Raw genomic sequence first — 27,953 nt, forward strand, 5'->3', positions numbered from 1 at the left:
CCGATTGAGGTGAGCAACCGCACCACCTCTTAGAGTTAACAAAGGACAACTTTTGAATTAGAGATGAAATATTAAATGAAATGTGAAAACCCACAGCTATCAAACCACAGAGAGTGGCCTGCACTCATTAACGAACCTTCCTACCCATATTGCATTTACATTTATGCATTTGGCAGATGCTTTTATCCAAAGCGACTTACAGAGCTCTTATTACAGGGACAATCCCCCCGGAGCAACCTGGAGTTAAGTGTCTTGCTCAAGGACACAATGGTGGTGGCTGTGAGGATCGAACCAGCAACCCTCTGATTACCAGTTATGTGCTTTAGCCCACTACGCCACCCCCACTCCCCATATTGAGCTTGTAACTCTTTACTACTCATGCAGCATCATTATATCAGCATAATCATGTCTTAGCAGCAACCTGCATGTTTGTTATGTTTGCAATGTTAAAAATAATAATAATAGGGCATTTCAATATTGCCTAAAGAACGAGTTAAATATTACACTGAGGTGCAATAGTGTGCCATACACTTATGTGACAAATGCAGGCTAATGAGGATGAATTCATTCACTCATGACTTAATGAGGAAAATGCAGTTTATTTCTGGAAAGAGATTGGAGATTTTTCCCATGCCTCCTCTCTATCTTCATTACCTGTCGCTCACTGACTCTTTTGTGAGCGTGCGTTTGAATATGAGGGCATGTCATCAGTGTGAGCACGCGAGTCCAAAACACTAGAGACGCTGTCCTCGCGCTATCTCCGCACACCACTCTTGCCAAGACTGAACCGTCACGATCGCGAAGGTGTTGCGGTATAAAAGGGGAGTTTTGAGGCCCTTTTTCAGGGAACAAATAGGCCTACCTTCCGCACAGATCAGCACCACTGTACCACTACAGAGGAGCAGAGAGTTACCTACAGGTAACAATTTCAATTCACATCAACCATTAAATCTCCCTTCACATGCATTTTATTTCAAATAATTTATTTATGCATTTATTTGCATTGAATTAGTCATTAGAATTTATTCATAGCTTGTATATTTATATATGAAATCATATAATAATGAGCAAGACAACAGCTAGCCTATTTAAAATGAAATCATTTAAATGCAACAATGATTGCATAGTGATTATTGTTATTATTACTGATCATACTTATTCGTTTATACATTAATATGATCTGTGTGTCGGAGGCTATAGCACCTTTTCCATAAAAACTTGTCGATAAAGGAAATAGAAATAAAATGATTAGCTATTATGAATGTTGAATGTGGTCATTTTCAAGGCCTTATTATGCAACATGTGTTTTTGGTAAGACTGTAGAAATGTTAACTTACAGTGCCCATGTTATATGTTTCATGTGAATACTGCAAAGTGTATTTTAAATCAAATAATTAAGCATTAATTGTATATATCTCATTAGTATTAGGCCTACTCTATATTTTTGTAATTTCCCTGAAATATGAACACTAATGTAAGTGTGTGTGTGTGTGTGTGTGTGTGTGTGTGTGTGTGTGTGTGTGTGTGTGTGTGTGTGTGTGTGTGTGTGTGTGTGTGTGTGTGTGTTTAGCAGGCGTACGGCGGGATGGACTACAGTTATGATACGGACTTGGAAGAGATGTGTCCGGTGTGTGGGGATAAAGTTTCTGGATATCATTATGGTTTATTAACCTGCGAGAGCTGCAAGGTATTATATCAACTTATATAAAAATATGCAGCCATTAAGCAACATCTAAATTAACTTTTTTAAGGGGAATAACTGCACAATTAAATTTGTAATATTTTCAGATTTTAAGTATTCAATTATTTTATGTATTTTGTTGTTTCAGTCACTGTGAACACATTTGTTATGTATTTGTTTCATAGGCTATTTGAAACATATAGTCTAGATTGTTCTCTCAGGAATATAGCGGGGGAAAAAATATATGAAGCCTATTTTTATTTTTGTATTTTTTTTATTTATTTTTCTTAGACTTGAACAAATAGGAACAAACCATAGCCCAACTGTATTTGTATTATTATTATTACAAATATTATTATTATTATTATTATTATTTTAAAGGGCTTCTTTAAAAGGACCGTACAGAATAATAAACGGTACACGTGTGCGGAGAGTCAGGACTGTATGATTGATAAAACCCAGCGGAAACGGTGTCAGTTCTGCCGTTTCCAGAAATGTCTCAACGTCGGGATGCGACTGGAGGGTGAGTGGAACATATTCAGTCTCATTTACGCAAAATTCTATCCGGTATCCCGAGAATTCCATGATCGCTGACGTAATGAAAATCATAAATGAGAGGAGTATAGACTAAATGATTCATTATTAAATTGTTTAAATGTTTAATTTTAAATGTTACATTTTTATAAGGTTCCTCTAAATAATTATAGAGGCATTAGCCGGTTCATTTTATTATTTTACAGAACTTACTTTTATTTAAAAAAAAAAAAAAAAATTATTAGGCCTATATGAATTAATGTAATTAAAGGCAATATATGCAGACAGTCTTGTGACAGGATTGACAAACTTTTAATCGAAAAATAAAATTATGATTATAAAATTGCCTATAAAATCCTATTTTGTAAGAAAGCCGCTTAGCGCATTAGGCTATATAAAGAGCTATCGTGGTTTATCATAAGAGAGAAAGTGAATGACATTTTCATAGCAGCTGTTTGAATAGTTTCAGAGAGAAGCATATAAAAGACGAGAAGAAATCAATCAAAAGTGAAGAAAAAAAAATGCTGTGCTTCTTGCAAGGTCGCTATTATCAGCAGGCAGCTATGCGTTACTGCGCTTTATTTTTCGGATCAAGGTTAAAGATTCATTAAGGAAGGCTCTACTTTAAATCAGTCAGGCTATAGAGGTATTTTTGACTAGTTCGTGAGTTAATAGAAGGACGAATTTTAGAGAAATGGCACATTTTTGTTTATAGAACATGATATAGAACCTGAAGGGCATCATTTATTTTCATTTGAAATATGATATCATAATAATACGTTATTATTATTATTATTAATAATAATAATAATAAACTAAAAAATATTATTATATACAATTTTTATGATGAACCTATCAACATTTCATAACAAAATTCCATCCAATTGAAATGTGTATTGTTTAACAAAATTGTAATTAATAAAGCTTAAAATATTTAATTTATTTCATTTTATTTGATTTAAAATAACTTAATTCAATTTAATGGATTAAAAATATATATCTAAAAATCTTGAGTGTATTACCATGCACGATTTAGTGATTGTAATAATTATTATATTAATAGTTATATAAAATGTAACTTTTTATTTAGTGAGATTAATTGTAATATTAATAATATAATAGTATTAATTCATTTTAATTATAAAGTGTAATGTGATATTCAATAGTTTATGGTAATTTTTGTATTTTATTTCCATGGTTTTTGCTCACAGCGGTGCGTGCAGATAGGATGCGAGGAGGGCGGAATAAATTTGGCCCAATGTACAAACAAGACCGGGAATTAAAGCAGAAGAAGAAAGCCCTCATCTGGGCTAGTGGCTTCATGGAAGCCACGCCCCCTTTGCAATCATCTCCCCAGACTGACAGTTTCAACATGGCACTTTCTGTCCCAGCTCCTAAAAACCCACACCCAATCATCGGCACCTCTGTGGCTCCTTCCGATTATGAACGCAGCCTGTACACATCCAGCTCTCTGAGCTTTTCTGTGCCCATTCCTGACCATACTCCAGTGCCAACACAGTACTTATACCCACACTTACCTGTCCGCGCCATCAAATCCGAGGACCCAGACCACTACACAAGCTTAGAGCAGTACACCAGTGCCAGCTGGCCAGAATATGTGCCAGGGTATACATATGTTAACCAGTCACGAGGGTCAACGAGCACCCCCGTGGCCCTACCGGGCCTGATGGTGCCAGCACTGGTTCTGGAGTTTGTTCGCTGTGAGCAAGATGAGCTGCTGGTGCAACGCAAGATAAGTGCCCACCTGGCCCACCTGGAGCAGAACTCTCGGAGTACCCCAGACAATCAGGATCAGAACATGCGACACACATCCAATCCAGAACGGCTCTCCACCTTCGGCCTGATGTGCCACATGGCTGATCAGACGCTCTTCTCCATCGTGGAGTGGGCACGTAGCTGCATCTTCTTTAAGGAGCTCAAGGTGAGTGTGAACAGAAGTGAAGTGAATTCCTTTTAATTCCTAATTTGAACTGAAATTGTATTTTAACTTATAAGTGAGAACAAAGAGATCTGTTTTGAGATGCAAAAGGGAAGTGAATGTCAGCACTGAAACTGGAGTGAATCCACACCATGTCTCATGCAATCCTCTACAGTGAACACACACACACACACACACACACACACACAAAAGCAATGTTTGCATGATGAAATGATCCTGACATGGAAGAACAGGGATGAGACAGGAATATGAGCAGCTTGTGAATGTGTGTGTGCTTCCAGATAAACAGTCGCAGCCTGTTGTAATCAACAGGTGTATTCTCTCAAAGTATTCTTGTTCTGCTTGTTATGGGTCCATATATGGTTACACATTAAACTAAAGGGGTCAGATAACTGGAAGAATTAGATTCTAATGATGGTTTGATGATGCGAGTTGGTGATTTTTTATTTTTTTGGGTGTTTTGTGAATGCATGCATGGTAATGTCTGGTTGCATACATATTTATGCATGCATGGTAATGTCTGGTTGCATACATATTTGATGCAATGTGGTAGTGAGGTTGTGTTGGTTAAAGAGGTAGTTTGCCACCCAAAAAAAAAAAAAAAAAAAAAAGGGGTCATCATTTACTCAACCTTTTGTTGTTCCAAACCTGTATGCATTTCTGTATTCTATGGAAAACAAAAGGAGCTGGAGGAAGAAGAACAGCCTCAGTCACCATTCACTTTCATTGTATGGAAAAAAAAGATGCAATGAAAGTGAAAGGTACCTGAGACTAACTAACAGTCTGTGTGATACTGATTTGGAACAACATCAGGGTGGGTAAATAATGTCTTTTAATAAACATTTAGGGATGCACCGATATATCTGCCACTTAATATTACCAGTCAGTTATTGGCTACATTAAAACCATCAGCATATCAGTCATAAGCATGAAAAAATAAAGTATGGTGAATGCATAATATGCATTTGTATAATGTTCTATTAGAATATGTCAAATATGATTTATCAGTGTTCAATGGAAATCATTTATTGTTAGAACAATAAAATAGTTTTTATTCCTGTTGAACATCTTAAAGCATAATTCCTGAAGCAAAGTTGCACATGGGGTAACCTCTGAGTAAAATCATTGGGCAACAATGTTCATATCGGTGCATCCCTATGAACCATCCCTTTAACATGTTCTCATAATTTCATTAAATGTGTGAATATTTCAAATCTCTATTGTTGAGGATGCATTCTGGATACTTTTGTTTCTCAGCAGCGCCTAGACATCACAACAATATGGGTTTTCAAAGCTGATCGTGTGAGATAAAGACAGCTGCATTCCTTATCTGCAAATGAAAAAATCTATTAGGCATTTGAGGAGTTGAGGAATGTCAACATCATGCAGGTTCAGGTGTATGTAAGTAAGCGTTCTTGGTGGTACTGGAGTGGTCTTTAAATAAACGCTTGAGTGTCTGTTGTCTTAACGTAAACAGAGGATACACTCATTTCTTTTGTCCATTCTAAGTTCCTGTTTCTCTCTGTAGTGTTTCCAAACCTTGCCGACAATGCAGCATACACACAACCATTACAGCATGCCACACACACACACACACACACATGTTGGTGCAGCTATCCTTATGAGGACTCTCCATAGACATAATGATTTTTATTCTGTACAAACTATAGATTCTATACCCTAACCCTAACCCTACCCCTAAACCTAACCCTCACAGAAAACTTTCTGCATTTTTACATTTTCAATAAAACATTGTTTAGTATGATTTTTAAGCGATTTGAATTATGGGGACAATAGAAATGTCCTCATAAACCACATTTATAGCATAATACCCTTGTAATTACTAATTTGTAACCTAAAAAAATGTTCTCATAAACCACATAAACAAGCCCACACACACACACACACACACACACACACACACACACACACACACACACGATACAGTATAAAGTTGACTATTATTCTAGCATACATATACATAGACAAATTGACAATGATACACAGTCACATCACACACACACACACACACACGCACGTACGCAGACACATACACACATGTTAGCGACAGCATTCCAGTACATATAAGGGGAGAATGTGTGTTCTGCAGTGTACATTTGCTCTGTTTGGTTTCCAATCAATAAAGCTTATACAACCTGATAGGAGGACCTTTTTAAGTTCCACAAAGAGCTTTTTATTCTTTAAAAATACCATCTATGTGTTGATGCTTTATAAACTCTCTAAACTAATATACTGATCTCAATATACAGAAAACCTATGTATCATCAATCATGAAATGTCCATGATGTGCTGCTGAAAGCCAGTTCAATTTTCTCCCAAAAACCCCAAACCCTTAAACTAACCAATAGCCTTATGAAGTAGCTGAAGTCGCCACATCATTTTGTGATGCTACACTTTCGGCTCTCGTGTCGACTCACTTCAGGACTCGTTCTCAAGCCCTACGTGACCATGCTGTGAGAAACACACGATGCGCTCAGCTGTAACAAACACAATGGTACAAAGTGGAGAAGGCATTCCTCAAGCACTGGATGACACAGCAAATAGTCAAGCTACTTTATTATGTTTATAATACTCTATTCTGTTTAAATAAAATATATACAGTACTTTCATAATAAATGTATTTAAAAGGTTGTTTTTAACAAATATAGACTGATGGCCAGGATTCCACCATTAGAAAGAAGTTAGATGGATCTGATAAATAATGGTGGCAGACAGATAAAGGTTGAAATGCATGCCCATTGGCTAAGATAACAAGAGAGGTGTGCTTATGAGGTCATAAACGATAACAGAAAGGTATAAAATTTAGAGTTTGGAATGAGAGAGTCAGATGGACAGCTGTTATCTCAGGTTTTGTTGTTTTGCTCAATATAGCCTAACCTTTGACCTCTGGAACTCCTGACTTCGAGAGTTTTCTTGACTTCAATAATCCACGACACAAGTAAAAGTGTTTTGATGTCATCAGATTGCATTTTGTGAAAAGTATATGTTTATTAACTGATAATCTGTCATTTTACTTGTGATATGTATGAAAGGGTGTAACCCGGACACACACACACAAGATGAGACAGTCACAATGTAAGTCAAAAACTGCTTTTATTGACAACAATAAAAGCAGGCAAAAGTACAAACGGGCAAATCCAGTGAAGAGTTGTCGAGGGAAGCGTAGGGTCAAAAGCCGGGGAATCAAAGAGAGTAAAGGGGGCAAATCCGGGAGAGTAGTCGAGGGGAGCGAGGGTCAAAGCCGGGGTAAACAAAGAGAGGCGGGTAAACTAACAAAGGGAGTAGACAGGGGTACTAGGGGAACGAGGAGCTGGCAAGCTAAGGGGGTAATCAAGAGGAGTTCAAGAGGGGATCAAAACTAGACGAGACTAGCGGGGGCAAAGACACGGGAAACTAAATACAATAACCAACAACCGTGAGACGAAAGGGTAGTGATATATATAGGGGCGAGTGCAGGTGTAAACCATGACAGGTGATGAGACGAGTGCAGGTGAAACTAATGTGCAGGAGTGCAGATGACGCGAGTGCAGGTGGTCATAATGTTCTGGGGGATTGGAAACGTGTGAGAAACTCGAGGAAGGGAGATTGCCTACGAGCATGTGAGCGAGTAGGAGCAAAGTGGGCGTGAGGGCTCGAGCGAGCAAAAAGAGCGTGCGAGCTCGAGGGGGCGGAACGAGCGTGGAAGCTCGAGGGGGCGGAGCGAGGGAGCGGGGTTCGTGACAAAGGGCATAAAAGTAACTGTTGCTGTAGCGCCTCTACAGCGTTCATTCACCTTTTTCTTTTTTTTAAGAACCATAAAGCCTCAACACTAAAGCCCTGAAGCCAAAAATGCTTGTTGATAAGTGCAGAACCTAAGACTTGGTAAAGAATCATTGAAAAAGCTTTATTTTAAGAGTGTAGTTAATTCTGATATGACTGATCCCCCCTCTTTTAATTAAAGCAAAGCAGATCAGCAATGTAGCAATACTGGTTTGTTCTGATTAATTAATTAATTTTGATTGCACTTAACAATACATTTTCCTCCTCTGTAGTGAGTTATCAGTTTGATTTAGTCCGCCACCCATGTTTGGAGATATTTGAGCTATTTCAGAGTTTCCTAATGAATAACAGTTTGGATCAGCTGCCTAAAATGCTTGTACAGAATTTTAATTTCATAGCACTTGTTTCTTTTGTTATTTACTAACTATGTACTGCAATGGGTGGACAAAAAACTGCAATGACAAAATATCCCATCTATTAGACTTGATATTAGGCCGTTCTCAATTCTCAAAAATACTGCTTCACTAGTAAAGGAATGTCCCTTTAAGATTTATATCCCTTACAACAAGTAATGTTGTGTTACTATACAGTGCCAAGCAGGCATGCTGTGGATCAAAGCCTTTTCATGCAATCAGTCAATTTTCCAGATGATTATCAATCTATATCTGTATATTTGCAGATATAAATAGGGTTACTCATTAACACATCGAATCATTAACATATCTACTGCAAAGCCTTACCGGTATTCGTCGGTAGCTTGTGAGGGCCAGGAGTCTGTTGTAAGAGTGATGCCCAGTCTTTGTCTCTTCATACATATGTTAGTAAAGCGTAAGCGGCAGGGTAACTTCAATTCCGGTTTCATTTCCTCTAACATGTTTCAAAAAGGGACTCACCACCATGTTAAGCGGCTGCATCTCTCCGACAATTTGTTAGCATCTTGGCCTGTGCCAAATCAAATGATAATCTTTTCCTAGGGTTGAAAGCTTCTGCAATTGTAGGTACCGTTTACTGCCTTTCACTGCACAACCCTGCCATTCGCCATGATATTTGCTTATGTGGGAAATGAGTGGTTGTGCTCACGGAGTATGGCAATTCTGCCTTGCACTTTTTACACACTTTTTTTTATTTATCCAGTTATTGGCCAGATCCATCAACCCAAAATACGAAATGATTCTGAACTTCGCTTCTTTTGCCCTTTCCCCATAATATCACCCACAATGAAGCACCATGCCAAACACAAGCTGCACAAATGTAGGGGTGACAGAGGTGACGATACCTCTAGACGATAACTTAGATATGTTATATCACCCGCTTGTGGTCACCCAAAGCTATTACGGCAGACTACATTAAACGTAAGGTCAACTGACTGAATTGGAAAGCACAGAAATGAGGCTTCTAATTTAAAACGTATTATACAACAGTTAGTTCTGGTTCTCAAATCTGATTGGAAGAGAGACAATCCATGAGTACTGATGTCTCGCACCATCAGCACTCTGACACTTCACTGTTTTTTCACTCCGCTTGTGTGCGATGTGTTCTAAACTAAAGTGTAAGAGCGGCGCAGATGTGTAAAAGAACTAGATGTGTGTCTTTTCAATTTTTCCGGTGACATTAAAGATTTAAGCCAGAAGGTGGTGACTAAAGACAATTTGTATGTGTTATGAGCCAGTAAAGTTTGAAGTGCATTGAGTCAGCGCACATCAGTCAGCGAGCGGTTTCTTTATCATCAACATTGTCATTGTCTCTCACTCCATGATTGCTCAGATTACTACTACACTACACCTGGAAACAGCTTCAGCATTAAGGTTTATCACAGCTGAGAGACACATCCGATGGAGAAATCACACATACTCAGGGCACTTGATACCGGAGTTTCTGCTTTGTGAGATGTAATCAAGGAGGAGAGAACGGTTTCTATACTGAATGACTTTTGCACACCGGCTGCCACAAAATTCTCGGGGGGATCCCTGCTCGGACGGCTATTTTTACACAGAGAAAATAGGGATGTATTTGCTCAAAATTCCCATTATCTTCAGCAAGCTGACTAACACTAAACTATTGATTGGGAGTCACGACTGACGTAGGAAGTCGCTCAAGCTCAGTCTCTCTCTCTCTCTCTCAAACACACACATACTACACATCCTTGTATCTCCAATGACTTGTTGGAAACAGCCCAAGCTTCATCATCATTACTGGTTCTGAATTGTTGCTTTTTATTTAATAACAGAGGGTTGTGCACATCTTTTGAACTAGCAACGGAAGATAGGCTACTAAGTTGGGATGCTACAGAGTGTACAAATTCAATCATCACTTCCTCTGTCTGTGCTGATGGATAGTTTCCAATTCACACTGTTACCGGGACAGGTGTGCTCACACAAACTCACACACACTACACCCACACATATTCCGGAAGTGAACTGTTTATTTACCCTCTGAAGACAAATATATTCAGTGCTTAGACAAACTACACACTTGATCACACACTCATTCAGAGTGTGTATTTGACTCTTAGGCCCGAGATAAAACAATTTAGTTTGTTTTTTGGATGGGGTGTGAACATCCAAGTCTACAACCAACAGCACACTATACAGAAAATCATATTGTATTACACAATGCACTCAACTTTCCATTTTAAGTCTGAGGAATATTAAATACAGTTTGATTTTCAACATCTCATTCTAGACTTAATATTTGATTGAACTGCCATATGTGAAGACATTTTCAGACAAAATGCAATTAAAATGCAAAATAAATGGAAGTGGAGCGTAGTTCTAGCGGGACGACCAGCAGGTGCACATCATCACATCATTAGCTGGGTAACGCCTAGTCAATCGCATGTAAGCCATTGCTTTATAAGTCCGCTCACAATCTATCACATTACTGTTTCAGTGTGCTAACACTGCAACCTCCACCTCCCCACCACCACCTGTTGAGCCCTGTCCCGCAGGGGGGTAGGCTCCTCGCCCTGCCTCCTATCTCTGGCAGGACATGACGGTTCCGGGTACAACTACCTCGGACTGCCGGACGGGGCCTACGCCAAAGAGAGAGACATCACCTCCCGTTTTACATCTATCAAGTAAATGGCATCTCAAACTTCACTCAAGTCTTCCCGATAGAACTGTTTTTATTTTCTAGATGCAAATTTTATTTGCAATTTCATATTTTTTGCATACTAGCGAAGACAGGAAGCTGTTTAAACACCGATGCAACAAAAGGAAGTAAAAGTCACACATTAGGTGTGTAATTAATGCTTTATCTAGTTTATCATTCCCATGTGGCTACATATGATGATGGGAAATTTAGTTTTATTGCAAAAGCCAGTCACTTCATAAACCAGCTAAAATTAGTGTTATTTTCTGGCAAGCTTGTTATTCTTCATTAACAGTACAAAAACACTAAACAGTAACCAGTCCTGCTAGACTCAGCTCTGAGCGGGATTCGAACCGGGTCGTCGGTGTGGGAGGTGGGCATGCTAACAAGGACGCTAAAGGATATAGCCTCTAACATCAGTCACTAGTGTGCCACTTTAGATGAGGGGAGTGAGGTCTACATACTGCACATCTGTCTACCTGCTGGAAACCGTTACACTCACCCCCCTAAACCTCACTCCCCTCTGGGTTACGGAACCATTGTGATACTCCTGTTCTACCTGTGCTATACTGGGCTCGAACTCTTGTGAGCACACCTGTCCAGGTAACTGTCTCTGGTGTGGGAGGCGGGTGCACTAACATGGAGGCTAAAGACTACAGCCCCTATCGTCAGTCGCTAGTGCACCTCTTGAGGTTTATACCCATTGCACAACTATCTATCATTTGACTCCCATTACAGAGACAAAACTGAATTATTACCAATAACAATTAGCTTCTACCATGATTCTTAAATAGAGACGGCCCCAAATCAGAAAGTCGTTGCTCAAAGAGTATCCAGAGTTTCCCCCTCATAATTACGACTTTGATGAGGCGTTCATGTGCAATCAACTCATAAATCTGTCATTCTGACATTACTGGAATGCACCAATATTGTCTACTAAATAGTAAGTGAAATAGTAACTATTATTCCACAATAAAAAATTGCGAACATTGTTTTCACATGACCTCATCACGTTGCATGGGCGTTATCAACTTGGAAATCAAAATGGTTATTTACATTTTTAATTCAGTTCTCTTTATTATTATTATATTTTTGTTTTTACTTTCAGCCATCCAGTCAAATAATGCATTAAAGAGATGACATAACTTCCTACTCATTCAAGCGCAATGCATTGCAGAATATTCTATGCAGTATGTTCTGTTCTATACTGTATACATAGGCTACTACTGTATATACCACAACAAAGTATTAGTATTATTTAAGTATGAACTTACAAACATGGTAATGGCCTCTACCCTCTATGGTGTGATAGTAGTTTGTCCATATTTGTACACACAAGTGGATATTTATGCCATTTTCTTTCTACAACACAAAAAGATTCAGGACTACTCAGTGATATTAAGAAGAGGTACATTACAGAGAACGAGATAGCTTGAAGAATAAAGGCTGTGTTGTGGAAGTCTTGGGCAGCAGGCAGGTATAATCACCGATGAACCAAGTGTTACAAAATACATGAAACACTGACAGGGAGTCATTTGTTGCTTTCAAGTGCAGAAGCTGAATGTGTCTGTGTGTGATTTCTGAGTCAACAGCTTTTGCTGAGAAAAGGACAAGGGTCTTGTTTTACTCATAATTTTTTCAGAGCAAAGCACTCTCTCGGTCCCACATAATAGCCACACTAGGGTGCCGAGGGCGTTCGACACTCTCCAAAAGCATCTTTAAACAGCACTTAGATTGGCACTGCAGAGGACAAACTGAAAAATGGTAGTAAGTTGTACGTCTAATCATAGGCGGAAATCGCAGGGGGGGTCGGGGGGGTCAGGACCCCCCTATCTGAGGGTTGTCCCCCCCTAAAATATCATTAAAATATGTGTATTGTATATAATATAATGATATATCCTTAAAATAATTGTTTAAGAAATAAAATAATACAAATGCAAACGGGGCAACAACAAAAAAAACCTTGGTGTCCCCTTCAAAAATTGCTTTTGAGAATTGTTGTGTTTATTGTCCCCCCCAACATTTTTATGACATTTTCGCCCCTGCGTCTAATACTTATAATTTTAATCTGTTTTGACTTTTTGTCATTTTTATTGATAGAACTGCCCTTACAAAAAATGTAAAACTCTGAAAAACCTGCTGCAAGATTCCCTCTCATTATTTTCACATGCAAATGTGTATGTGATTAGCCACAAATGTTTGCAGCTCTTTACTGTTCTATCGGGAAGACATGCAGGCTTGAGTGAAGTTTAAGATGCCATTCATTTGATGAATATAAAACAGAAATGTAATGTCTCTCTCTTTGGCGTAGGAACGTCATATCCTGCCGGAGATAGGAGGCAGGGGCGAGGAGCCTACCCCCTGTGCGGGACGGGACTCAACTGGTGGTGGTGGGGTGGTGGAGGTTGCAGTGTTAGCACACTGAAACAGCAATGTGATAGATTGTGAGCAGACTTATAAAGCAATGGCATGCGATTACATGCGATTGGCTAGGAATTACCCAGCTAATGAAGTGATGATGTACAGCTGCTAGTCTTCCCGCTAGAACTACGCTGCGCTTCCATTTAGGGGTGAACCTGCATCAAACCATTGGCGAGAATGAAGAGTTTGCCACAAAGCTCATTTGCTTGTGAAAATCATGACTGGCAAACATACAAAAACATACATCATCACAGTTTCTGCCTAAATTACACTGACATCCCAAAACTAAACCTTACTATAAAGTCTAACTCCTTACCCAAACCCTAAACATTACCATGATTTTAATAGAAAAATAACTTTTGTGTACCATAGAAGAAGGAAAATAGGACAACGGTGATGTATTACAGGTTAATGACAAAGCAATCATTAGTATTGCATGAATAAATATGGAATGAGTAACCGAATTTGTTCACTGACATTTTATTTCTTAAAATAAAGCATTGGATAGGAGGCTAGCTAAAAGTTGATGCTTGTAGTGTATTGATTTGATATTCTGTTTGTTGATTGGTTGGTCTTTATTGGACTAAATGACATACCTTTTCATACAAGCCAATTTGTAGGATATCTTACGATTTCCTTATTCCATACAAATTATTACGAGTTGTCATGAGGCTGTGTTGGGTCAACAGCAACCCAAGATGGCCGCAAATGGGCTGACTTCAGAGGACAGAAGTCTCGTTCAGAATAGCAAACATTTACTAGTATATACCATGTATGACGTTTGTTCTGCGCAGTATGCATTGCGCTAGCATTCCATTCCAAACATAGCCAGAGAAAAAGCATACATAAACATCAATGTCACAACATTTATTAGCATTTCCCAAGTTTCCATGGGTAAACAAACTTTATGTCTATATTTGGAACATTATAGCAAATGGCAAAGCTTTAAATTACATTTGTTGAATTGTAAATGTCAGGAACAACATTTAGTATCTAACATACAGTATGTTGTGCGAGAACTAGACAATCATTACTTTTATGGTGTAGTGGTCTAAAGCACATTACTGGTAATCAGAAGGTTGTCAGTTCGATCCCCACAGCCAACAACATTGTGTCCTTGAGCAAGGCACTTAACTCGAAGTTGCTCCGGGGGGATTGTCCCTGTAATAAGGGCTCTGTAAATCGCTTTGGATAAAAGCATCTGCCAAATGCATAAATGTAAATGTAAATATCTCTAGGAACATTACGTCTTTCTTTATAATTTAAATGGTATGTTTATGTTAGCAGTATGGTACTGTATTCAATAACGACATTTGGCTAGATACCTCCAATTCTTTGGTTTTCTGTTCCTTGTTTGATCTTGTGTGTGTTTTTGCGAGTGCATTTTTGTCTGTGTTATAGCACATTGTGTACCTGCATATCAACATACCGATTCCAGCTTCCGTCACTGTGTGCGGAATGTGCTGTACAATCTCTCGTCATGGCAACGGGAGAATGTCATAAAGGGAGTGATGGAGCATTATATGAGCTTTAAAAATCTGCATGCTTTGCCCGCAGTTAATTGTGCCACCAGCCCATTAGGCTACTGCGGGGTCAACTGTGAAATATGCAACAGTGAGCTGATTTAAGCTGTAGAACTATATCATCCACATTACTGACCATTTTCAGTCCAATTAAACCTGCTAAACTGGACCCTGAATAAGTACAATAGCTGTCTGCTATTGCAGATCTTTGAATGGACAGCGATCTACATCTCTGCTCATTTGAATGAATCGGTGCAGTCCATTCTGTTACATTTTATGAGTGAATGCTATTGTGTTGACAGGGGAAAAACGGCAAGCTCACTGGAAATTTTGTGTGGGTGAGGCTTCTTTTAAAAAATATGCATCCGTATGTGCATGAGTGCATGAGGCACACTGACATACTGTATTCATATAGCACTACACTGATATATATATATGTATATATATATACAGTATGTTGTATATGTTTTGCTTTAATGACAGCATGCACTTGAGCTGGCATGGACTGTAAAAGTTAAACCTGATGATTCATGTTATCCCAACATTATCTGAGAAATTTCAAAATAGCTTCTTGTGTGCTTCAATGATAGAAAAGACTTTTCTTCAAAGAAGTTACCATGGTCAATGTCACAAAATTGCTTACATTTTATTAGTGACCTAGAGCAGAACCTTAAATGTGAAATATTTTTTCTAGAAGTGCAAATAAACTATTGTCTTAATTAATATGAGGTTGTGGAAACAACAAGTGTAAAAATTATATATATTTTTTATATGTATTTATAGCTGTACAAGATCATAAAATGTTCTTAGATAGTAATTAGATTAAGAAAGTGTCACACAGCGAGACACTGATGACAATGCTTAAAATTTCATTTCAAGTACCCACATAACTGTGCAAATAAAAAAGTTGGCCAAAATATGTACACTAATCAGCCACAACATTAAAACCACCTGCCATCAACAAGGCATTTCCATCTGCAGAACTGCCACTCACTGGATGTTTTTTTGTTTTTTGTTTTTTTGTTTCTGGAACCATTCGGAGTAAATTCTAGAGACTGTTGTGTGTGAAAGTCCCAGGACATCAGCAGTTACAGAAATACTCAAACATGCCCATCTGTCTGCAACAATCATACCATGGTCCAAATCACTGAGATCACATTTTTCCCAATTCTGATGGTTGATGTGAACATTAACTGAAGCTTCTGACCCGTATCTGCATGATTTTATGCACTGCACTGCTGCCACACAATTGGCTGATTAAACAATCGCATGGATGTTTGTTGGTGCCAGACGGGCATGTTTGAGTATTTCTGTAACTGTTGATCTCCTGGGATTTTCAGTCTCTAGAATTTTCTCTGAATGGTGCCAAAAACAAAAAACATCCAGTGAGCGGCAGTTCTGTGGACAGAAACACCTTGTTGATGAGAGAGGTCAACAGAGAATGGCCAGACTGGTTTGAACTGACAAAGTCTATGGTAACTCGGATAACCACTCTGTACAATTGTGGTGAGAAAAATATAATCTCAAAATGCAATTCTGAGATGCGGGTTGGTGCTGTTTTGGCGGCACGAGGAGGACCTAAACAATATTAGGCAGGTGGTTTCAATGTTGTGGCTGATCGGTGTACATATATAAATATAAACAAATATAAATAGATGTAAAAAATAAACATACCTCCTAAAGTGTATATCTTTGTATATTATTTGCTCATATTTTCCCTCTATGTGAGTTTATTGTGTCTTTATATCTGCAGTGTTTTAATTCCTTCCCCAGATTCTTCTTGAGAAAAAGTGAAAAGCCCAATGCTTTGACAATCACTGTTTCTGCTGTTCTTTAAACAAAGTAAACCTCAAAGACTCAAATAGCCACAAAGTAATATTTTTCATAATTGATTTAATGCATTTGTATCAGGCGTGAGCATTATTCAGCAGGCCGCACTTTAGCTCCCTGCAAATGACTATGTACTGCTCATAGCTTTACTGTTTGCCAATTTTATTTACACTACTGTTATTGTATTTTTGTAAACTTGCATTTATTTGTTATTTTGTGATTATTCAGAGCTCATCTTATTCTTAATATGTTGTTTTTGGTTGTCACCATTATTGTGATTTGTATGTCAAATAATGAGGAACACTTGAGTTACACATCTAATTCACACATACAATATCATGCCTAAAAGACATTAAATGTCATATTTACATAGTAAAACGGCATTTACCATAAAGTGAATTTGTAAGATTTTTAATCAGGCACTGAATAGAGTACTCATTACTAGCTCTTTGAGACAGGAATCACTGTGATGTCATATGGAGACTTTTCTTCCAGGATAACCTGGTATGTGGCTTGATTCATGCATCCTTCACAAAGATGAATCTGCTCAATTCCAGCCTTGCTGAAGCACCCCCAGATCATCACCAATCCTTCTAACCATTAGATGACCAGGTGGAGGATCAGTGATGATCTGGGGTGCTTCATCAAGGCTGGAATCCAGCAGATTATTATACTTCCCATTCCTCAGTCATTTGTCCTTTTCAAGAATTGTTCATGTTTTCTGTCCGTCTTAGTAGCGTGTTTAATTGTAATGTTTGAAAACAGGCTATGCAAAAAAAAAAAAAAAAAAAGTCACATTGGTTGGCTACACTGTGTGAGGTCACAGGAGGCAAGAGCACTCAATGGGTGATGAAAAAACAACAAATTTGCTTCTTTTCTAATTTGTAGATTTGTTCATGCAATGCCACAACAATTTACAGGGATGCAAACTCATGAGGGGCGAAAAAGGTAAGACAATCACCGGTCCACAGACATTTTTCTGGGGATATTTTTTTTAAAGAATAATTCCAGATATTTTAGTGATTCACGTTTATTCAAGTTTACAATTGTGCAGAATTAGCTGCAAAATAAAGAGTATTTTGGAATATTGCAAGGCTTGACATATTTTATTGTTTTAAGCATCAACTAAGTATGTTTAAGGAATGCTCAATAATCCCAGTTAGTTTCTCTGATCATAGTTTGATAAAATGTGTTGTGGCAAAAAATCATATAAAATCAAAAAGTGCCTATTGGTATTTTAATAATAAATTATTGTGTGATTCTTTTTTAAAGACATTTTTAAGAGTTCTGGAATAATTCCAAAGCTATGAAATCTTCTTTCTTGACATTGCAGCAGTGGTGGGATTTTATGAAAGTACAAATCAAACAGTTTTATCAGCAATATACTCGCAATGCTACAAGAGACATAAACGAGTCATTGAGTGTGTTGGCAGAAGATTTAATGAGGTTACAAGGGCTTGCCGACTCCATAAAAGATGTCACTTTTAGAAAACATTAAAAAGAAAAATAATCGATTAGCTGATATATTAGGTTTCACAACACAAGGTTAGATCCCTGTTTCAAAGTGCTGATTTATTGGTTGCTCCTTCAAAATCCTTTTTTAACCTAGAAAAGAAGAATGGACAGAAAAATGTATTCATGCTTTGAAGTTTGAAACTGTAGTCTTGTTGTCAAATCCTTTAGAAATCAGAAAAAGAGCCATACAATTCTACAAAGACCTGTATAGAAATACAATTTCAGAGGCAAAAGATGAACATTTTGGGTTTTTGAAAATGTACCACAAGTAACCAAAGATGTTAACGAATAAATAAGTAAAACCCTGAGTTTAAGAGAGCTAGAAGATGCTCTTAAAATAATGGAGAGTGGAAAAGCACCAGGCATTATGGTAGAATTTTATCAATCTTTTTGGTCCAGAATTGGTAGCAGTTTTTAAAGAGAATTTTACATTTATGCATTTGGCAGACGCTTTTATCCAAAGCAACTTACAGAGCCCTTATTACAGGGACAATCCCCCTGGAGCAACCTGGAGTTAAGTGCCTTGCTCAAGGACACAATGGTGGTGGCTGCGGGGCTTGAACCAGCATTCTTCTGATTACCAGATTACCAGTTATGTGCTTAGACCACTACACCACTACCACTCTGTAAAGGGATCAATGGAAAGGAGGAGGCGAGAACCGGCTTTTCAATATAAATAATAGGTTTAATGATAAACTTAAAAGAAGACACAAACACACACACATGCAACGGACATGTCCAGTAACGATCTCTCTCTCCCAGACGATACTCTGCATTCGGCCTTAAAACCTCAGAGGCTTGATTAGCCTAATACGGGACCGGGTGTGTATGATCACGACCCGGCCCCGCCCTCCGCCCTGCGCCCTGCCACACACTCCTAACTTGGTAAATGGACAACTGCCACAAAGCTGCTGTAGAGCAATTATTATTACCAAAAAAAGGAGATCTAAATGATGTTTAAAATTGGAGGCCAGTAAGTTTGTTATGCAGTGACTATAAAATCATTTCTAAAGCCTTAAAAAAAATTACTGAATCTATTGTTCATCCAGATCAGTCATATTGTGTGCTAGGAAGAAGAATTTTTGATAATGTCTCATTTATTTGAGACATTTTAGACTATGGAAAACATTTTGATTTAGATTTTGGATTGATATCAATTGATCAAGAGAACATATTTATTTATGGAATGTTTTAGAAGCCTTTGGATTTAATTCTGATTTTATTTCTATGGTAAAATGGTATGTATTGTGGTGTTGAGAGTATATTAAAGATTAATGGTGACTTACGTTCTCTGTTTAGGGTGTATAGGGGTGTAAGATAAGGCCGTGCACTGTCAGGCATGTTGTATACCTTAGCCAAAAGCTAATGTGTGTGGACTGTGTATGCCAAATTGTAATAATACTTATAAAAAATCAGCTTACACTGAAGATGTTATTGTTTTAAGCAGTGATTCTAATGTCAGTGTGATGTTGAAGATTTTAGATGATTTAAAAATTCTGTCTTCTGCAAAGGTGAACTGGAAAAAAGTGAATCCATATTAGTTGGAAAATGGTTAAAAACGGAACCAAGGCTTGCTGATGGGTTAAAATGGACCATAGATGGATTCAAATATTCTGGAGTTTTTTTAGGAGATGAAAATGTTGTGAAAAATTATTTTGAAGGTACTATTGAAAAAGTAAAGGGCAACTGGATAAGTGGAGGTTTTTACTTCCTAAAATGTCTTATAAAGGACGCATCTGGATTATTAATAATCTGGTACCCTCTGCATTTTGGCACCAATTAGTCTGCATAGATCCCCCAGTTGAAGTATTAATGATGATCCAGTCGATTTGAATTGACTTTTTCTGGTACAAACTGCATTGCATACCAAAAAGTGTTTTGTACCTGTCTAAAGCTGAAGGGGGACTTGGTTTGATACACTTGCAGAGCAGAACGGCTGCGTTTCATCTGCAATATGTACAAAGACTTTTAAGGTGCTCTGAAGAGTTAAGTTGGATGGGTTCTGCCAGTGCAATTCTTCGAAGTATTGAAGGATTACGACTGGATAAAGCTTTATTCTGGTTGGATCCTCAAATAATAAAATGTGATTCCCCAGTCTTTTATCGCAACTTGTTTAAAGTCTGGTCTTTATTTAAAACAAGCAGGGAAAGCAATGTATCTTCCCTGTTTTGGTTACTACAAGAACATCAGTCTTTGGCTCACGAATGGACTTATCTTGTGAGATGTCGTTTGCTATACCGATGCTGTTTTTGTAAAATTAGTAAAATCTAGAATTTTGATTGATTATCATTATTATAGATTAATGCATAAAATTTTATCTTTTGAGGCAATTTGGTGCTTAAATGGGATCATTTGTGAAATTGTTGAAGAAGAGTGTGGCAGGGCGGAGGGCGGGGCCGGGTCGTGATCCTATACACCCGGTCCCGTATTAGCTAATCAAGCCCCCCGAGAGGGATCAAGGGCGACTGCAGAGGATCGTACGGGAGAGAGAGATCGTTTACGGACATGTCCGTCATGTGTGTGTGTCCTTGTTTTAAGTTTCTCACTAAAATATATCGTCAAGCCGGTTCTCGCCTCCTCCTTTCCATTGATCCCTTTACAAAGATTTTTGTTTCCCCTTTTGGGTAAGTTGATTTTATTGTGTTTTAAAATGGTTATTGTTTGATCATTTTGTGTTATTGGTTTTGATATGTAAATATTGTAATAAAAAAAATCTCTCTCTCTCTCTCGCTCTCTCTGCCAAATAGGTAGGAGATCAGATGAAGTTGGTGCATAACTGTTGGAGTGAACTCCTTGTGCTGGACTATATCGCCAGACAGTTGCAACATGGCAAAGAGGACAGTGTGCTTCTCATTACTGGACAAGAGGTACACACGCACACACAGTATATGCACATATACTGCTCTTAATTAATACATTTCATATGAAGTATGTGTATGTATCAGGTTGAGCTTGCATCCCTACTGGCCCAGGCAGGGTTCAGACTGAGTGGGATGATACAGAGGAGTCAGGAGCTGGTGAACCATTTACAAGAGCTTCAGCTTGACCGCAGAGAAACCGCCTGTCTCAAACACCTCATCCTCTTTAATCCTGGTTAGAAAGCACAAGCACACATATACACAGTCCTGCTTAAGATATTCACATTATTCGAGTGGACTACTAAAATCAAGATTATTTTAAGTGAGAAATTATGCAGATTCTTGACATTCCAGCTGTCAGTTTGTCCAGATACTCCGGTGACCTTTCACCCCACACTTCCTGTAGCACTTGTCATAGATGTGACTGTCTTGTCGGGCACTTCTCACGCGCCTTACAGTCTAACTGATCCCACAAAAGCTCAATGGGGTTCAGATCCGTAACACTCTTTTCCAATTATCTGTTGCCCAATGTCTGTTTCTTTCCCCACTCTAAACTTTTCTTTTTGTTTTTCTGTTTCAAAAGTGGCTATTTATTTGCAATTCTTCCCATAAGACCTCCTGAGTCTTCTCTTTACTGTTGTACATGAAACTGGTGTTGAGCGGGTAGAATTCAATGAAGCTGTCAGCGGATGACATGTATCCTCTTGTTTAGTTGTACATCTGGCCTTCTACGTCTCTTTCTGTCCTTGTTAGAGCCAGTTGTCCTTTGTCTTTCTGTAGTTACACCTTTTGTATGAAATCTTCAGTTTTTGGGCATTTTCGAGCATTGTATAGACTTCATTCCTCAAAACAATGATTGAATGATGAGTTTCTAGAGAAAGCTGTTTCCTTTTTGCCATTTTTGACCTAATATTGACCTTGAGACATACCAGTCTATTGCATACTGAGGCAACTCAAACACAAAGACAACGTTAAGCTTCATTTAATGAACCAAATATCTTTCAGCTGTGTTTGACATAATAGCAAGTGATTTTCTTGTACCAAATTAGCAATTTAGCATGATTACTCAAGGATAAGGTGTGGGAGTGATGCTGCTGGAAATGGGGCCTGTCTAGATTTGATCAAAATTGACTCTTTTCAAATAGTTATGGTGCTGTTTTTTACATCAGTAATGTCCCGACTATACTTTGTGATCAGTTGAATGCCACTTTGTTGACATTTTAAAGTACCAATTCCACTCCGAAACAGCAAAATCAATCAAAATTTTGGCCGCCAGTGTAGCCTATGCTTACATTTACTGCATACGATATGATATGTGTCTCGTATAATCTTGAAATCCATGCTCGTCCATTAACTATACAGCCCTTCTTGGATTTTGCAAATTCCACCAATCTTCGCCCTGAGTGCTGCGGATGAGACACAAAAAATGGGTTTATACTTAGAATCCCTAACATTCACTAGTTAAAATCCCCATTAGGTGTGTAGAAAAATTTGATTAGAATTTGAAGTGCTTAATACAGTAGGCTACAAATCTAAAAATGTCAATTTATGCTGAACATTTTGTTGAAAATAAATGTTCATAAATGTTTTTTACTGATCACATGTATACATGTATACAACTTTATTTACAAAAATATATAAATATATAAAATATAAAAATATAACAAAAATTGCATTTATATATATATATATATATATATATATATATATATATATGTAATATATATGAAACACTTGTGGAATTTATATTTGTACATACATTCTCAAATATATGAACTCTAATTGTATTTCTTTGTATGGCCATAAATCAGACAATATAATAGTTGCAATATGCATTATTATTGTCTCCTCATTTGTGTTTGTAATTAGCAAGTATATTGCATGTCTATTTTATCCTTAAGATTTCTTGCATTGTCTGAGGCAGAATATTTAACTTCCAGTATCCACAGTATTCATCTAAATGTATAATCATACGTGTATGTATATATAAGTGTGTGTGTTTGTATGTGTGTGTGTGTGTGTGTGTGTGTAATTCTGTATTTCTTTTCTTCTTCTTTTTGCTGCTAACAGCATTTTAAGTTATTGTGCACTAAAATAATTACATGTAATTGCATTTATAATGTAATTAACAGAATTACAGATGTGTATAATGATCATTTGTGAGCTTGCAAAAATGCAGCAAAAAAAACAATTTGAAGAAAATTCAGTCATTTTGTGACACAATTGTGATAGAAATCCTGGTGGGACTGAATATAGTATATTATCCATTCAACCAGGAAACCAGAGGCCGCAGTAATGATCCAAAATACCAAAAAACAAAACAAAAAAAAAAGGGTGCAAATACTGCATATTCTAGAAATATTATGCTTTCTGCTTCATTCTATGAATGGAATCAGGTGCGGACTGGCCAATGGGACGTTCGGGAATTGTCCTTGTGGGCCGGCCGTGAAACTGTGCCACGATAAGCTGAAATGGGCCGCCACGTTATGACAGCGACAACAATGCTACAGCCAGTATATTCTATTTGAATTGTCCGTTCCGGGATGGAATTTCTGTTTGTGTTTTGGCCTGTGTGATCCCACCCACTGCCCATTTCCCAATAGTATTTTGACAACCCGGGTTGCCAGATTTGAAACATGTTAGTGGGCAAACACAGCGATACATCTAGCTAACATTGACAAGAGTTATAAAAGATCCACTTGAGCTAGTTTCAAAATTGCAAACAATAAAAACATTACAAACATATACATTAGCTGATCAACTTAAGCTGCGTTCACACTGCCAGCGACACGCAGCGACAAAACAACCTCATACCATTCATTTTCAATGAGAGCTGGCGACTTCCGGCAACACAAGCGATGGCAACCGTTGGCGACCGGATGTGGGCGTGTCCAGTAACGTGACAAAGTTGAGAAATGTTTAACTTTACACAAATGAAGAGCGACATTCTGGAGCAACTGCCAATACGAGAGAAGATGGTAGAGCTCACGTGATCCTAATATTTTAATAATAATATTAACTGTAGAGAAACAGTGCTGTTTAGACTCCATACACACCACTAGCGACCTAACCGCCAGCCACTGGCGACATGTAGCGACAAAGTAGCTGGCAGTGTGAGCGCAGCTTTACAGTGTAAGGCTCGTCGCTTGCCACTGTCAGTTTGCTCATTCCTGTTGCGTGTCCTCAACCTGGCAACCCGCGTGAGCTTTGAGTCTGGGGAGGAGGGGGCGGGAGACACAACTCTCTCCAATATTTTGAGTTTGGACTGCAGTACCCATTATAAACTCTTGATGTCAATTTTATATATTGCTTCTTTAAGATAAACATCTCAAACACGGGTCAGATTTTTCCGCCATGTGATAAGAGCTCGTTCATTATGAAAACGATCATTTATTTTTGATAGAAAAAAAAATATTTCAGTTTATGAAAATATGTTTTAATCAATAGTTTTCGTTTTAGTTTACTAAAATAACCTTGGAGTGTATCTTGAAAAGCTTGTTCATATTTCAAGTGTAATGCTTACACTTCTTTTTGTAGTGGATAATCAGATTTCAAACCCCTTAGCTGCATTATTGCACATGATTTTTTTGGATGAAATGACAACCTTACTCGCCATCTCTGCAATTATAATGTTTCTGTTAATACGTTCTTTGAAGTTTTAGTTCATTATTCCAGAGGCCAAACGACTTCGAGGAAGAGGTGGAAATGTCCATGTGCCTCTGTCTGTCTGTCTCTCTCTCTCTGTCTCTCTCCCTTCAACACTTTTGATGATATTTTAATAGTTTAATATAAAATATATTTTCATTGCTTTTGTGGTGGCGCCAGTCACCCTGTCTTATTGAACGTACCTATATATTTCCCTCGCTGGGATTTGACCGAGGCTAATTAACTTCTCAAAAGATTAATATTGCATTGATTTCGAGCCGTGCTAACGATGATGCAGTTGTATTGGTTATTTGTCACTGCTTTGCTCTGAGTGTCACTGTGTTTTGTTGTAACTAGGTAATGGGCTTAATTAAAATGAAAGCCTTCTGAATCAGTCCTGTATACAAAGGCTGGGAGCTGGACTCCGTTCCCACACACACGCCATCTGTAGCAACACTCTGCCTCAATAGAAGTTTAATAGATTGACCCTATATTGGTCCATGCTGCTGTGTCCCCTCTCTTTCTCAGCTTAAGGAGAAAATGTTCTTTTATTGTTTGCATTCCCTTAAGTAAAAGCAATTTAGAGCTTGCGGCTGCCAACAAAAGCTTCTTTTCATAATAAGAGTGCCTGAGGGCATCAGCAGTTCTGTGGGTGTGTATGTGTACATTCAGAAGTGCTTGAGAATCCATTTTCCACTCAAGCGGTCTTTAATAAGACTCTAGGGGAAACTTGGAAAGAATAAATTGCACCCACTGATATGTGGTTTATTTACACGCATTCTCTGCATTGTTTTTGCACCTGATTCACTAAAGGAATTACACAAATCTGGTAATGTCACAAAATCTTGGGCTGCATGGTGTGACAGTTTTGCTTGCTCTTGCAATAAAAAATTATAAATGCGATGACAAATTTTAATTTGCAAGTGTCGCAACAAAGGACATATACAATGAATCTGATGTCTGCTTTCTTATTGTCAAATCTCGGGTGCTCGAGCTTAGCGGGTAGCTGTGGACGTGTTGTCAGTGTCACGATTATGTTACTTCTATAATGCAACTAGTTGCGCGGCCACACTCAGGTACTTGTGATTAATCAAATGCGAGATATTGTTCAGTTATGTGCCTTCTGGGAGCATTTAGTTGCTCTTTGGGTTCAGCATATTTTTGAGATTCGGCATGGAGGGATGCGTTCCTCTAATAGGCTATTCGGATAAGTGGTCGGTGGATATGTGTTTTTCAGTAGTCTCTTAAACTAGTACAATTAATGTTAATAAATAAATGTTAATTACATAACAGGAATAAGACACTATATAACACTAATCGCAGGGTTGGTGGTTCGAATCCCGGCCCACATGACTCCACATGCCGAAGTGTCCTTGGGCAAGACACTGAACCCCAAGTTGCTCCCAATGGCAGGCTAGCACCTTACATACCAGCTCTGCCGCCATTGGAGTATGAATGTGTGTGTGAATGGGTGAATGAGTCACAGTGTAAAGCGCTTTGAATACCGTTAAGGTTAAAAAGGCGCTATATACTGTAAGTGCAGACCATTTACCATAATGTCATTTTGCATTTTAAAGTTATAGTTGAGGGGAGCAGGGCGGAGCCGAGTGGCGTCTGGGCAGAGCGAGGCCGGGAAGATAAGCGGCAGACAGAGAGAGAGAGAGAGAGAGAGAGATGCATGAAGCTGTTTGTGTGTTGAGCTGAAAAGCCAACAGAGTTTATGTGTAGTGAAGCTAAAAAGCAAACCTTTTGTGTACTGCTGAAAAGTGGCCTTATTGTGTGCGACTGAAAAGTGCAAAAATGCCTACGTGTTTTGTCTTTTTTTTTATACTAAATCTCCACTTTCACTTTTACAACTGAAAGTCTCATGTGGTGCCTGTTTAGTTTCACTTTCACATCTGAAAGTTAAAGTTAAAGTGGAGATTTAGAGTAAAAAAAGGACTTCAATATCCTCCTGCCATTGACTGTAGCTACTAGTATCATCAAACAGTCATAGTGCGCATGTGGTGAACGCGTCAGTACACCGCAGCCTTTAGACACAGGGGTTTGCGCTGAAATACCACATGCTAAAGTTGTGCAAATGTTTTGTGAGATGTCTACCATCCATTTTCTCTCTCTCTCTTTGCAGATGTAAAACTGTTGGAGAACCAACCTCACATTGAGAGTGTGTATAAGCAGGTGAATGAAGCATTGTTGGAATACACACTGTGTGTGTATCCACAATTCCAGGACAGGTTCAACCACATTCTGTTGCGCCTTCCCGAGCTCAGAGTTTTGAGTGTGCAAGCTGAAGACTACCTGTGCTACAAACACCTGAGTGGAGAGGTGCCGTCCAACAACCTGCTCATCGAAATGCTGTACGCCAAGAGAACCTGCATCTGATACACACATGAACACACAAAACAGGCCAGATTACTTCACAGATGACACTGCAACTAGTGTCTGTTAGCGATTATATGTTTTGCAGCAGTATGTGAGTGGTCGATTTCATCTCTCACATGCAGAAATCCTCATCTAACATGGCACTGTGTTTCCAAGAGAGACAGAGAGTGAGGAGAGAAGATGCCAGTGTTTATGACTGTGTAATATTTCAATATTTAATGGAGTAACAGATTTTAATGTGCCTTTCTCCTTTCGTTACACACTCACATACATGCATGCACACATGTACACACTGAAACATTTGGGCCCTCTTACAAACTGTATTGAAAGAGAGAAAGATGCCAAATTTTCTGTCACTGCCTCTGCAGCTCTATTTGAAACCCCATTGCAGCAGTGTGGACTAGTGTTTTCTTCATTTTAATTTTATTTTATTTTTTTAATATAAATGCCAGGGTAATATATCACAAATAATAATGTTATAAATTTACAATAAATAATTACAAATTGTAATGCTAGATTTATGCTGCTAAATAAGGTGCAACGCATCATCACAGTGTGGGTGAAACAAAACCAGAAGAAAAAAAGTAGAATCTCTCCTTATTATTTCAAGAAAAACATAACAAATTTAAGCACAAATGAAATGATTTTCTCAAAGGGGCTCAATGGCTAGTAAACTAGCCTCCATTAAATCTCCCTTTAAAGCTAAACAGAAAGAAAGAGAGAACAGACCATTG

The 27,953-nt window shown here is 38.2% G+C and overlaps 1 protein-coding gene across 1 annotated transcript; it reads left to right on the forward strand.

Annotated features, from left to right (window-relative positions):
• The first annotated feature begins 1,585 nt into the window (after window positions 1-1,585).
• Window positions 1,586-27,219, forward strand: LOC127624831 (nuclear receptor subfamily 5 group A member 2-like). Its single transcript, XM_052099782.1, has 7 exons — window positions 1,586-1,687; window positions 2,063-2,204; window positions 3,427-3,983; window positions 4,026-4,157; window positions 21,082-21,201; window positions 21,280-21,427; window positions 26,966-27,219. The coding sequence occupies exons 1-7, from the start codon at window positions 1,586-1,588 to the stop codon at window positions 27,217-27,219; spliced, it is 1,455 nt and encodes a 484-aa protein (XP_051955742.1).
• Window positions 27,220-27,953: the final 734 nt, after the last annotated feature.

Source organism: Xyrauchen texanus, chromosome 31 (assembly GCF_025860055.1).
Source record: "Xyrauchen texanus isolate HMW12.3.18 chromosome 31, RBS_HiC_50CHRs, whole genome shotgun sequence".
Lineage (NCBI taxonomy): Eukaryota > Metazoa > Chordata > Actinopteri > Cypriniformes > Catostomidae > Xyrauchen > Xyrauchen texanus.

What these genes read in the sequence shown, in the direction of transcription:
- LOC127624831 (XM_052099782.1), top strand. Translation starts at nt 1,586, where the DNA reads ATGGACTACAGTTATGATACGGACTTGGAAGAGATGTGTCCGGTGTGT. An exon ending in GCAAGATAAGTGCCCACCTG is followed by an intron (nt 3,984 to 4,025) that starts GCCCACCTGGAG and finishes CCAGACAATCAG; the next exon opens with GATCAGAACATGCGACACAC. An exon ending in TCTTCTTTAAGGAGCTCAAG is followed by an intron (nt 4,158 to 21,081) that starts GTGAGTGTGAAC and finishes TCTGCCAAATAG; the next exon opens with GTAGGAGATCAGATGAAGTT.